We start from the raw sequence: 13,793 nt of genomic DNA on the forward strand, positions 1-13,793 counted from the left end.
CACCTGGCTGCTTTGATGCTGGGACACTGGGGCCAATAGCCAACAATTAGAAGGCAATGAAGCCAAGCAGCTGGGATCCCTCTCTAGAGAAAGGGTCATTGACACAGTAATTGGGAGAGGGACACAGGTTCTCAGCCTCTGGAGGCGACTCCTGGCAGCTGTGAAAGAAAGGTGTCCCCATAAGGAAGATATTGTATATCAAGTAGGCAAGTGGGCCACCATGGATAAAGGTCTCCAGCATTTGCGGGAATTAGCTGTGCTGGAGATGGTTTATAGTGATTTGGACAATGCCCAGACACCTCAAGATCCCGATGAAGTCCAGTGCACAACATCCATGTGGCATAAGTTTGTGCAGAGTGCACCATCATCACATGCCGGTATGCTGGCAATATTTAATTGGACTGAGGGGATGGGACCAACAGTGGATGCTGTGTCCAACCAGCTTCAAAAATATGAAGACAATCTCTCTGTTCCAGTACGGGCCTGTGTCTCGGCTGTGGAGAGACTGTTCCAAAGGCTTCACGACCTCATAGAAAAAGCATCTCCCTCCTCACCCAGATGGAGTGATATTTCAGCCACTAAGAATCAGTATTTTCATGCTCGAAAGAGAGAGTACGCAAGACATACACCATGTGGCACCTTGTGGTTTTATCTGTGTGACCACGGGGAAGATATGAGGAAATGGGATGGTGTACCTACTTCAACCCTAGCTGCTTGGGTACGTGAACTGAAAGGAAATACAGCAGCAAGAAGAGGGGCTCCTAAGAAAAATGCTGCTCCAGTTTCTGTTGGGCAGTTCCCCAGAGGCAGTAGAAGGGCTGATGTTATTCTTAACCCTGATGAAGGGACCTCTGCTTCTCATTTGCAAGAATTAAGTGGCAGACACTCCAACCAGGACTAGAGGGGCCCTGCCTCTGGCCAGGTAGAGGAGAGGGATAACCGGATTTATTGGACTGTGTGGATCCGATGGCCTGGCATATCGGAACCACAAGAATACAAAGCTCTAGTGGACACTGGCGCACAATGTACCTTAATGCCATCAGGCCACCAAGGGACAGAACTCATCTGTATCTCTGGAGTGACAGGGGGATCCCAACAATTAACTGTATTGGAAGCTGAGGTGAGTCTAACTGTGAATGAGTGGCAAAAGCACCCCATTGTGACTGGCCTGGAGGCTCCATGCATCCTTGGCACAGACTACCTCAAGAGAGGGTACTTCAAGGATCCAAAAGGGTACCGGTGGGCTTTTGGCATAGCTGCTTTGAGCACAGAGAAGATTAGGCAGCTGTCTACCCTGCCTGGTCTCTCAGAAGACCCTTCTGTTGTGGGATTGCTAAGGGTTGAAGAACAGCAGGTACCAATCGCTACCACAACGGTGCACCGAAGGCAATATTGCACCAACCGAGACTCCCTGATTCCCATCCATGAGCTGGTTCATCGGCTAGAGAGTCAAGGAGTGACCCGCAAGACTCGCTCACCCTTTAATAGTCCTATATGGCCAGTGCAAAAGTCTAATGGCGAGTGGAGGCTAATGGTGGACTATCGCGGCCTGAACGAAGTCACGCCACCGCTGAGAGCTGCAGTGTCGGACATGCTAGAACTTCAGTACGAACTAGAGTCAAAGGCAGCCAAGTGGCATGCCACAATCGATTTTGCTAATGCATTTTTCTCCATCCCTTTGGCAGCAGCATGCAGGCCACAGTTTGCTTTCACTTGGAGGGGCATCCAATATACCTGGAATCGACTGCCCCAGGGGTGGAAACACAGCCCTACCATTTGCCATGGAGTGATCCAGTCTGCACTGGAACAAGGGGGAACTCCTTAACACCTGCAGTACATTGATGACATCCTCATGTGGGGCAACACAGCAGAAGAAGTTTTTGAGAAAGGGAAGAAAATAATCCAAATCCTTCTGAAAACTGGTTTTGCTATTAAACGGAGTAAGGTCAAGGGACCACAGGAAATCCAGTTCTTGGGGGTACAGTGGCAGGAAATGGAAGAACACCTTTTCCAAACTCCCACACACTTAAGAGATTAGCTTCACATTGGTAATATTTCCTGTTTTGGTCCCATCCTCTTTTGAATTATGAAGATGCAAAGAAATCCTTTCCAAAAGGATTTCTGGGAGGTAAATATGCCCTTCTGGGAAAAAGTATTTATTAGCTTTAAGTTTGATACCTTTTAGTTTCATTAACTCTTGAAAGTAATCTAAGAAAATATTTCTCTTCCATTCTTTATTTTATATATAATGCTATTTTTATACCTTATTACTGTACTCTTGGTAAATTAAAGATATATTTCTTTTTGAATCCCTTTTTCAAAAATCAGTGGTCAAATCAGGTAATTTCTGATGCTCAGCCCTGCTGCTAGTGGCATAATAAGCAGCTCACAGATGAGCGTTGTATTTTTATCTTGAAAAAAAAAATGAAGAAGGCTGGATTAAAATAGAACTTAAAGTATAAGACTGTTTCTCTAATTACAAGGACCCTTAATTTTCCAGGAGAAAAAAAAATATTTCAGATCTTTTGTATTGGAAAGATGCTTGGACTTTTATAACAAAGAAAATACTTATCTGTATTGTTTATTCACAATGGAAATGCTGTTTTGGGACTGTGATTCAAGAATATTGGTAGCAGAGCTTAAAATTCATGTACTATGATGTGCAGTAGCCAATTGCCAGTTTTCATTTTATTGCAGTGGCTTGCTCTGAGAGAAGCAGCAGCAGCCAGCTTACCTGCACTGAGTCTGAGCCAGATAATGTGTTGCTAAAGAGTTTTTTCTTCTCCCTCAGGAAATAGAAAGACTGAAACAAGAAATTGACAGTGCCAGAGAGCTCCAGGCACAGAGGGATTCTTTGACTCAAAAGTTACAGGTGAGTTACAGTGCATCATCTTAATTTAGGTAGAATGTCAAAATTATCTTCAAGTAAGTAGTTCACATCAGCACCTTGTGCTATATATTTATTGAAACGGATAGATAAATATGTAGGTTAGATTGCATGGCAAAGTGGAGGGTCAGGATGCTCCTTGGGAATTTGTACCACAATTTCCGCCTGCTGTAAGATGTTATTTTTTTCCTGAGGGAAATGACCCAGATTTCATCTAGAACTCCACAGAGTACTCCGGGGCTAGCAGATGTCCTTCATCGATACATATTCTGGACAGTTATGGTCCCATTTTCACAGCAGTATCTTCTCATAGGTCTTGTGTGCCATTGAACTGTCAGGTTCTATATCATCATGTTGGGATGAGTCTGTATTCAGCTTCTAAACATTCTCTGATAAAGTAAAAGTTAAAGCATTCTTGTGTAGTACAGACTTTAAAAACAGAATCTGACATTTTCTTGGAATTATTTAGAATCACTGTGGTTTTATTGTGTGTTTTTTTTTCTTTTTTTTTTTTTTTTATTTTGTATATACCCTCCCTTGCTATGTCTGAGCTACTGACCAGCCAGCACAGACAATCCTGCCTTGGGAAGCACCAGCCTTCTGAATGAGGCTGCCCCAATGCTTAGATAGGTTTAAACTCTTAATTCAGACTTCAGAGTTTAGATAAGACTGGAAACTGAGGCATTAAATAGTTCCAAATACAAAGTGCTGAAAAGTCACCCTCACTGTTCTGCATCTCAACCTAAATCACCCTAAAAGCAAGCCTTGTCAGGCTATCCCCAGCTTAAAAATCACTAAGCAGGTATTCTTTGAAATGCATTATATGAATTGGAACTTCCTTGAATCTCATTTTAACCTACAGAATAAACCACGTAAGATCAAAGTAAGTTTATTATTTGTTCCCCATTCTTACATCAAATTATTTGTAAAAAGTATGTTATTATGGTGCTTCTTTAAAGATTTTGAGTACATCTGAGCTTGCCTGTTCCACTATTCCAAAAATTGTTGTTGGCTTTAGACTAAGCATGGGAGCTTTCAGCTGAAAAGGAAATTGAGAAACTCAAAAATTTTCTCAGGGCCCTTGACACTTAATAATTTCATTAACAATGTTGAGAAGACATATCAATGAATCATGATCAGTGTGACTCTCACTGTAAATCAGGATATCTTTATTACTATATGGCTGATTCCTAAATATAGCTGTTTTGTATGGTTTGAATATTTTATTCTGATCCTTGCTCTGAATTCCACAAGAGATTATTACAGTGCAAACAATAAACATAACTTGTTAATAATTTCTTTTCTAAATGAAAACAATAGATGAAAAGTGATTATGCCCACTGTAAGAAGAGCTTGAAAAAACAGTATAAAATAAACCTTGTAAAGGGCCTGAATGTATCAGAAGAGTCAGATTATTGTCAGATGAGATTAATTGCAAATAAAGTGAAATGACACAACTAGGGGAATCAATTATATTACATGGATACCTCTTCACTTCTTCCAATCAATAAGCAAGAGTTTTGAGGTAGACCGACTTACAATAAGAAACTGCACATGAGATGGACATGAACTTCTAATACAATGCTATTTTGAAAAATCACTAATACTAATTTAGGGTAAATATGTGTAAAGATCAAATGTAAAATTTGGGAAGTAGCATTTTCCAGAAATTAAAAGCAACTGCTCCTGGCATATTTCAGTTAGTTCTACTTCCCATAAGTCATTAAATATGTTAAGCGCAGATTAGGAAAAATAAAACAGGAGGAAGTATGGAGAAAGTATATCTGAGAAAATGTTTGGGAAGCTAAATGTATATGGATAAGGAAAGAGATGTCAAGCATGGAATAAAAATTACTACATACGCAAGCTGGAAGTTTAAACAAAAGAAAGGAACACTTGGTTTGAGGAGATACAGGGCAAGGACTAGCAATGGAGGGGGTTAGAGGGAAATGCTTTATGCTGGATATGGATAGAAGTTCCTACATCTAATCTAAAGCATTTGTTTTGTTTTGTTTTGTTTTGTTTTTTACCTGGGTGCTCCTGCCCTAACAGCTCACAGCAGAACAATTCCTAAATTTAAGAGCATTTGAGGAGGACCTGGAAGATGTTCAGGGCTAGATACAGGCCAGCAGGCTGCTCTTCAGACCCAGCTGGTGTCCATGTTGTGAAATAAAACCATATACATATCCATGCATTTGTTCCAAAGTGATCCCTTTCATCACTGGCTTCCCTAGTTACAGAAATTAATTTATCTGGATTAAGAGCAGTGGCAAGGAGACTTCCTAGAGCACATGAGTTTGGTGAGTAGAAGAGGAACAGTGACAGGAGAAGCAGAAAGTGTGAGCAACCACTTTTGTGTGAGCTACAGAAAGGACTGTGTCATTCCTGCAGAGCTGAGAGGGCCCTGAATTCCCTTTTTTTTTTTTTTTGTCCTATACACAGTCACTCAGCCTCAGAGGGTCTTGAATCCATGCAGTCATTACACAGTTTAGTACTTATCAATACTTGGTTTGGAGGACAGAGTAGGCCCAATGAAGGAGAGCCTACAGCAATTATGGATTGAGTTATAATCAGCTAGCTTGTTTATTATAGCAACTGTGAAGTAGCTAATCTTTACGTTAGCATGCATGCATTTTAATTTATATTGTTTCTACAAATACTCTTTTTCAGTTAGTTTCCTTTAGTCATTTGGCAACTATGTTATTCACTGTTAAACAGATTAAAATAATTATTCTCTTAATTCTGGCAGCAAGGGCTAATTTTTGTTCTCAGCTGTGCTGTTCAAGACTGGTGGCCAAAACTCTGTAATATTTGTCCATTTACAAACAAGAAGTGAGGTATTCCAGTTCTGAGGAGATGAGGTCTGCACCCCAGCCCTATCACCACTCATGAGGGTTGTGGCCCTGAGCTCTCCTTTACAATTCCCCTGTCGTCGTCTTCTCCTTTACAATTTGCTCTGCCTTCTCCACCTGCACTGCCTCTGGGGGTCCCATAGCTCTCTCACCCAATGGAGCTGGGAGATGATGTTGAGCACTGGCCACATTGCCCCATTCTTCCTCTGCCTAGAGGTGCAACAGCCAATTGACAAAGCAATCATGCCCATCGCAGATGGAAATATGTTTTAGGCAATGGGTTTTGACACAAAGCTTCCTTTTTTTTCCTATTACTCTTGACTTCTCAAATACATATTACATATGGGTCAGGTTGTTTCTTATGATTCACAGAGATCACTCCAGTGTAAACATGAATATACTTGTTAGCTTCAAGGGAGACAGAAGGCTAATAATAAAAACAGTGGGAGTGTGGGAGGGCAGAAAGAGGAGTCACTTGTGCTGGGAGGAAGGACTGCTGCAGGATGCCAAGCAGCTCTCCCTATGGCTGTGTGCAAAACAAGCGGTTGTAAAAACTCAGAGGAGCTGTTAAAGCTTTGTGACACAAAGCTGCTGTAAAGGTAAACAGTGTTTAAAAAATGTTAGTGTACATAAATGCTAATTAACCATGCACTTTTCCAGAATATGACTGCTCAGGATGTATGGTGTACTAAGTACACTGTCCCAGTGCTGCCTTTGAAAGGGGTTTTCATAGCTGAAATTATGAAATTCTGCATGAATTTGAGACATGCAACAAATGAGACAAAGAAAAATTTGCTATTCCAGAGCCACATCATTGTTATACATATATATTATATACATATATATTATATGTTATATAATTTGATATAAGATAGGGCACCCAGTTTGCACGAGGCAAAAAAATGAGGCTACAACCTCTCCTCCTATTCATACACAAGCCAGAGATGGTGGTGGTCCCAGCCTGGAGTGCTCCCCACAAGCTGCTTGGCATGAGGCAGAGTGACTCTGTGCTGTTACTTGTAGCGGTTTGGGGATTTCTCTTCCACATAAAATTTGAGAGAGAGAGATGAGCTTGCTTGGGGTCAGATCCCATGAGCTATGTGTAACATTGCTGCTCCATCTTTCCAGCAACTGTATTGGAACAGCTTGTCTGTACAGCACTAATAGCTCTGATGCTTTCTATTGTGCCATGGACCTTGCAGTTAGGTGCCCCAGGGCACAGAGCAGTGAGACAAGATATTCAGCTTGCACTTGTATGATTTAAATATGTTATAATTCATTTCACCTTGACATCAGTCTTGCTAATTTTTATTTCAGTCTTAATTTTCAGTACAACACGGCATATAATGTGGGAAAGGAGTAAGGCGGTAATCCTCCATCCATAAACCAGTGTTCTGGATGAGCTGCTGCATGAGACCATTTAACAGGGACTATGTCCTTGAGCAATTCATGAAGTCTAAATATGGGGATGTTTGAACTTAAATAATCCTTTGAGAAGCTATTTTCAGTAGGTGGCATATTTCTCAATGATAGAAGTGATAGAAACATAGAATCATAAAGGTTGGAAAAGACCTCCAGGATCATCTGGTCCAACCATCCCCCTACCACCAATATCAGTCAATAAACCATGTCTCTAAGCACCACATCCAACTTCTCCTTAAACACCCCCAGGGACGGTGACTCCACCACCTCCCTGAGCAAACCCTTCCAATGCCTGACTACTCTTTCTGAGAAGAAATGTCTCCTAATTTCCAACCTAAACCTCCCCTGGTGCAACTTGAGGCCATTCCTTCTTGTCCTATCACTAGTTATCTGCGAGAAGAGGCCGACCCCCAGCTCCCCACAACTACCTTTCAGGTAGTTGTAGAGAGCAAATAAGGTCTCCCCTCAGCCTCCTCTTCTCCAGACTAAATAACCCCAGTTCCCTCAGCCGCTCCTCATAGGACTTGTGTACCAGACCCTTCACCAGCTTTGTAGCCCTTCTCTGTACATGTTCCAGGGCCTTGATGTCTTTCCTGTAGTGAGGGGCCCAAAAGTGAACATAGTACTTGAGGTGCAGCCTCACCAGAGCAGAGTACAGGGGGAAGATCGCCTCCCTGGTCCTGCTGGTTACACTATTTCTGATACAAGCCAGGATGCCGTTGGCCTTCTTGGCCACCTGGGCACAATGCCGATTCATGTTCGGGCGAATGTTGACCAACACCCCCAGATCCTTTTCCTCTGCACAGCTTTCCAGACACTCTGCCCCAAGCCTGTAGCATTGCATGGGATTGTTGTGACCAAAGTGCAGGACCTGGCACTTAGCCATGTTGAACCTCATCCCATTGGCCTCTGCCTATCAACCCAGCCTGTCCAAGTCCCTCTGCAGGGCCTTCCTACCCTTCTCTGGCATATCGACACTTCTCCCCAACTTGGTGTCATCTGAAAATTTACTGAGGATGCACTCAGTTCCCTCATCCAAATCATCAATAATGATATTAAAGAGTATGGGCCCCAACACTGACCCCTGGGGAACACCACTTGTGACCGGTCGCAGCTGGATTTCGCTCTGTTCCCAGGTCACGTCTCTGTTTCCACCGTCTGTGTATTTCCTTCTTTTGCCTAAGTTTGACCAGCAGATCTTTGTTCATCCATGCCGGTTTCCTACCTTCCCTGCTTGATTTATTGCGTATAGGAGTGGAGAGCTCTTGTGCTCTAAGGAAAATATCCAGTTGCCTGAGAGCTGCCTGAGAGTTGCCAGCCCTGATCAGCTCCTCTAAGTACCATGTCCCATGGGATCTCATCCGCTAATTCTTTGAACTGCTTGAAGTTCGCTCTTCGGATGTTTAGGGTCCTGAATTTGCTTCTGGCCAGGCCCATGTTCCTCGAGATCACAAGCTCAACCAGGGTATGGTCACTGAAACCCAGGATTCCTCAAATCTTAACCTATTTAATGAGCTCTTCCGCACTGGTGACCACCAGGTCCTATAATGCTGGACACTACCCTCTGGACCCAGCCATTCAGCCAGTTTTTAACCCAGCAAAGAGTGTACCTGTCCAAGCCATGGGCTTCCAGCTTCTACAGGAGAATACTATGGGAGAACACGTCAAAGGCTTTGATGAAGTTTAGGTAGACTACGTCAACAGCCTTTCCCTCATCCACCAGGCGGGTCACCCGGTCATAGAAGGAGATGAGGCTGGTCAGGCAGGACTTGCCTTTCATGAACCCATGCTGGCTGGGCCTGATCCCCTGGTTGTCCCGCATATGCTGCGTGATTGCATTCAAGATGACCTGTTCCATCACCTTTTCTGGCTGACAGACCTGTAGTTCCCCGGATCCTCCTTACGACCCTTCTTATAGATGCGCGTCACATCAGCAAGTCTCCAGTCATCCGGGACCTCTCTGGTTGACCATGACCGCTGATAGATGGTGGAAAGCAGCTCAGCAATCACATCCACCAACTCCCTCAGTACCCTCGGGTGGATCCCATCTGGCCCCATGGACTTGTGACAGTCCAGGTGGAGCAGCAGGTCTCTAACTGTTTCCACTTGAATCGTGGGGGATTTCTTCTGCTCCCCGTCCCAGACTTCCAGGTCAGGAGGCTGAGTACCCCAAGGATAACTGGTCTGACTAGTAAAGACAGATGTACAGAAGGCATTGAGAACCTCAGCCTTTTCCTTATCCTCAGTAGTCATGTTCCCCCTTGCGCCCAGTAAAGGATGGAGATTCACCATGGCTCTCCTCTTGCCATTAATATATTTATAAAAGCATTTTTCATTATCCTTAACCATAGTGGCCAGGTTGAGGTCGTGCTGGGCTTTGGCCTTCCTGACTTTTTCTCTGCATATGCTGTCAACTTCCTTGTATCCCCTCTGAGTTGCATGTCCCCTCTTCCACTGGACATAAACTCTATTTTCCTCCCGGAGACTTAGCAAAAGTTCCCTGTTCAGCCACAGCGGTCTTCTTCCCCGCCAGCTCATCTTACGGTACACAGAGGCAGCCTGCTCTTGCGCCTTTAAGACTTCCGTCTGGAGGAGCATCCAGACTTCCTGGACCCCTCTGCCCTTCAGGACTGACTCCTGAGGGACCTTCCCTACCGGTGTCCTGAACAATTCAAAGTCTGCCCTCCGGAAGTCCAAGGTAGCTGTTATACTGACCCCCCCCTCCTGACTTCACCAAGAATAGAGAACTCTACCATTTTGTGGTCACTCTGCCCAAGACAGCTTCCGACCACCACATCTCCCACCAGTCCTTCTCCTTTCGTGAAAAGCAGGTCTAGCGGGGCACCCCCCCACAGTAGTCTCACTAACCAGCTGATTCAGGAAGCTATCTTCCACACACTCCAGGAACCTCCTAGACTGCTTCCTCGGGGCTGTGTTGTATTTCCAGCATATAACAGGGAAGTTAAAGTCCCCCATGAGAATAAGCACTGGCGACTGAGCGACTTCCACCAGCTGCTTGTAGAACACCTCTTCATCCTGGTTTCCGTCTCCTCATCCTGGTTTGGCGGTCTATAACAGACCCCTCCAGGGTGTCCACCTTGGTGGCCATCCCCCTGATCCTTACCCATAGGGACTTGACCTTATCATTTCCAGCCCTGAGCTCAACAACATCAAAACACTCTCTAATATAGAGAGCCATGCCACCTCCCCTTTGTTGCTTGTCCCTTCTGAAGAGCTTATAGCCATCCATTGCAGCACTCCAGTCGTGGGAGTGGTCCCACCACATTTCAGTGATGGCAACTAATTTGTAGTTTGCCTACCACACAATGGCTTCCAACTCTTCCTGTTTGTTGCCCATGCTGCATGCATTAGCGTAGATGCACTTCAGTTGCACCGCTGCCCTCACCCCCAACCCTGGGACATCTCCCCCTGGCTCATCTCTATCGAGCCTCATATCCTCCCCATCTCCCTTCATACCTAGTTTAAAGCCCCCTCAGTGAGCCCTGCCAGCTCCTGGGCTAGGATCCCTTTCCCCCTTTGAGACAGGTGGGACCCATCTGCAGTGATCAGGCCAGGTGCCAAGTAAACCACCCCATGATCAAAAAAAACAAAATTCCTGCAATGGCACCAGCCTCTCAGCCATGTATTGATCAGCTGGGCTTTCCAGGTCAGCTCACTATCCCTCTCTGCCACTGAAAGGATAGAGGAAAACACCACCTGTGCTCCCACTCCATCCACTAACTGCCCCAGTCCCCTGGAGTCCCTTTTGATAGCCTTCAGGCTTCTCTCAGCAACTTCTTTGTTGCCAGCCTGAACTATCACTAAGGGATAATATTCAGAAGGGCAAACCATGCCAGGAAGTTTCCTGGTAACTTCTCTGACCCGGGCCCCAGGGAGGCAGCAGACCTCCCTATGGGTAGAGTCTGGCCAAGAGATGGGGCCCTCTGTCCCCCTCAGAAGGGAGTCACCTACAACAATTACCCTTCTTTCCTTCTTGATGGAGAAAGTCTTGAGGTGTGGAGTCGACTTCCTTGCCCTAGACAACCTCCTGGGTGGACCTTCCCCCATATCCTCACCAGCCCATCCCTCAAGCTCCAGAGCCTCAAACCTATTGTGTAAGGGCACCTGGGAAGGCAAGGTGGGTACGGAGGGGGCTCGCCTGTGACACTGAGCAGGGACCTGTTTTCATTCCTCTCCATCTCTTAGGTTCCCTCCCTCTGCCCATCAGTGACAGGGAAGGGGGTCCACCACTATTTGGGGTGTATCACCCCGATGCCTTTCTCTCAGGCATGGCAGGGAGTTACTCCACCAGTCTAAATCCTGATCACTCTCCCTGTTGGTCCTCAATCTCTCCACCTCCTCCTTGATCTCTGCCACCAGGCTGATCAGATCCTCCACCTGCTCACACCTCATGCAGGTAGTATCTCTGCCACTCTCCATTGGTAGCAACAGGCTCAGGCACTCCCTACAACCGGAGACCTGAAGAGCCGCATCATTGGAAAGGCAGTTAGTCTTGGTTGCCAGAGTCTTTTTGGCGAGAGCTTTCTGTCTGGAGGACACCACGGCTGGATTTGCCATCTGGGAGGCAGCCAATAGGTCAGCCTGTTTCCTGAGTGGAGAGGGATACTCCGCCCACCCTACCTGCACAAACTGACCCACCGCGTCCTGGTCCCTGCGTTCCTGGTTTCTTGCGCTCCCCAGGGACTGCCTTTGTACAACAGAGGGGGGCACTTGTGGCTCTGCTCAAGCCTTGTCAGCTGCCCTCGTGAAGGCTGCCGGGTCCTGGCTGCTTTCTCTTCTGCCTTGAGTGGCCTTGAAGCAGGAAACCCCCTGCATGCTGCAATCCCTCGCAGAGGGGGGGATCACCAATTGCCTGGGCGAGTGACTGTATAATGGTGGCTACAACTGATTTAAATGGCCCGCCACCGCGTAAGTAATAATTTACCTGAGTAAGTATATCAAATGCATTGTTCACTGACTAAATTTTATCCCTGTCTCAAGGTTTTTGTTCTTCATATAAATTACTGAAAAAATGGAGGATACAATAGTACACGTTCAATCCTAATAACAATTTGTGTTCTGGTTTTGGCTTTGCGGAAACCTTAAAGAGTCGCAAATTGTTTAAAAAACAGAAATAGCACATGAACATCAGCAGGAGTTTAGACTACTTTCTGTTTGTAGACTGCACGTTAACATGTTATGTATTTTCTCTGAAGGAAGTAGAAATTCGAAACAAAGACCTGGAAGGCCAGCTCTCTGATCTAGAGCAACGTCTGGAGAAAAGTCAGAATGAGCAAGAAGCTTTTCACAATAACTTGAAGACACTTTTCGAAAATCTTGATGGAAAAATATTTGAACTGACCGAGTTACGAGATAACTTGGCCAAGCTAATAGAACGCAGCTAAAGAAAATGGGATTTCAGTGCCAATCAGCTTAAAGATGCACTGTCTCTCTTTGTAGGACTGTCTTGAGCTCTGCATCTAATTTTGTGCAACTTTTAAAATGCTTCTCTGAGAGGGCTTATTTTAAATTTGAGTCATACTTCAATGTAAAATTTAGAACTCAGCTTGAAGCTAGCTGAAGAAAAAAACACCACCAACAAAAAAAAACTTGAATTACAAATTACCTCCTTGTACATTATTGGGCATAGATACTTGAAAGATATTAACAGTAATTGAATGCAATCCTTTTCTAATTCTCAGTGATGGAAGAAGTAGTAGTGGCCCAGGTTACATCCTCTTTTTGTAATAGACACAATATAGGTTATCTGCTGTTTTATTTATTCAAGATATTTAATTTGTTCAAAAACTTAGTGCTGATGGCCCTGTATTTTGTTGTTCTTAATTTCTCAGGATATTTTACACTGTGGAGAAGCAGTGCCATTACTAATTTATTCTTCCCAGGTGTGAGAGTTGCATCTTTAATTGAAACAAAGTTACTATAACTGCTTGTATAAAGTTCTTCCTTTTGGGGTTTCTGTTTGTTTGGTTGTTTTATATATATACTGGAAATACTGTATTTCTTTATGGAGCTTACTCTGATGTTCTACAATACTGACCAATGTAAGGTTTACTTTTTCATATGAATTCTATGTAATTACAATGCGATATTTCCAATTAACTATGTTTTGAAGCCAACCAATGATATCAGGTGAGTCCCTCAGAAAAAAAAAAAAAAAAGGAGAATTTGACATGCACAAATAACAAGAAATGGCCAGTACATATATCAAATATGTATGTTCAATTAACTGTTAACCTGTTCTGCAGGAGACTTTTTCAGAATGTCACATGAATTTCTGGTATTGTGACTAATGGCTTATGGGGAACACTGTTTATTATAGACTGCATTAAGGGCATAGAGCTATTGAAAGGGATTGCTCATACACTGAACTTACCCAGCCAAGAAAGCTGTTTCTAGAAGTTTTGTTGTCATAGCAATTTGAAATGGAGACATTTACTCTTTTATGAATCTTCATATCACATCTTTATTGTTACTACACCAGGCAATATTCCGAATTGCTAATTAAATGTTTAAAAACAGGAAATGGAATTAAATTATCTTCAGTGAACAGGTTTTTAAGTTGTTTTCATGTAATTTTAACACTTTGGGCAAAAACACCTTTCTTTATATAA

At 44.1% G+C, this 13,793-nt stretch overlaps 1 protein-coding gene and 1 long non-coding RNA gene across 7 annotated transcripts in view; one reads left to right on the forward strand and one right to left on the reverse strand.

Annotated features, from left to right (window-relative positions):
* The window catches only part of LOC308184666 (homer protein homolog 1-like), a gene marked incomplete at its 5' end in the record, with an annotated part of 238,995 nt that extends 225,624 nt beyond the window's left edge, over nt 1-13,371 (forward strand). For all 3 annotated transcript variants that reach the window (XM_080571965.1, XM_080571966.1, XM_080571964.1), the window contains 2 exons: nt 2,792-2,872; nt 12,378-13,371. In XM_080571965.1, the coding sequence (XP_080428091.1) occupies nt 2,792-2,872; nt 12,378-12,566 (270 nt within the window). In that variant the 3' untranslated portion in view covers nt 12,567-13,371. The remainder of the gene's footprint in view (nt 1-2,791; nt 2,873-12,377) is intronic.
* Nucleotides 1-13,793, reverse strand: part of LOC308184674 — a 169,368-nt gene that overhangs the window by 151,485 nt on the left and 4,090 nt on the right. The window lies entirely within an intron of this gene.

The sequence above is a fragment of the Anser brachyrhynchus genome (genome assembly GCF_964034855.1).
Source record: "Anser brachyrhynchus genome assembly, chromosome: W".
NCBI lineage: Eukaryota > Metazoa > Chordata > Aves > Anseriformes > Anatidae > Anser > Anser brachyrhynchus.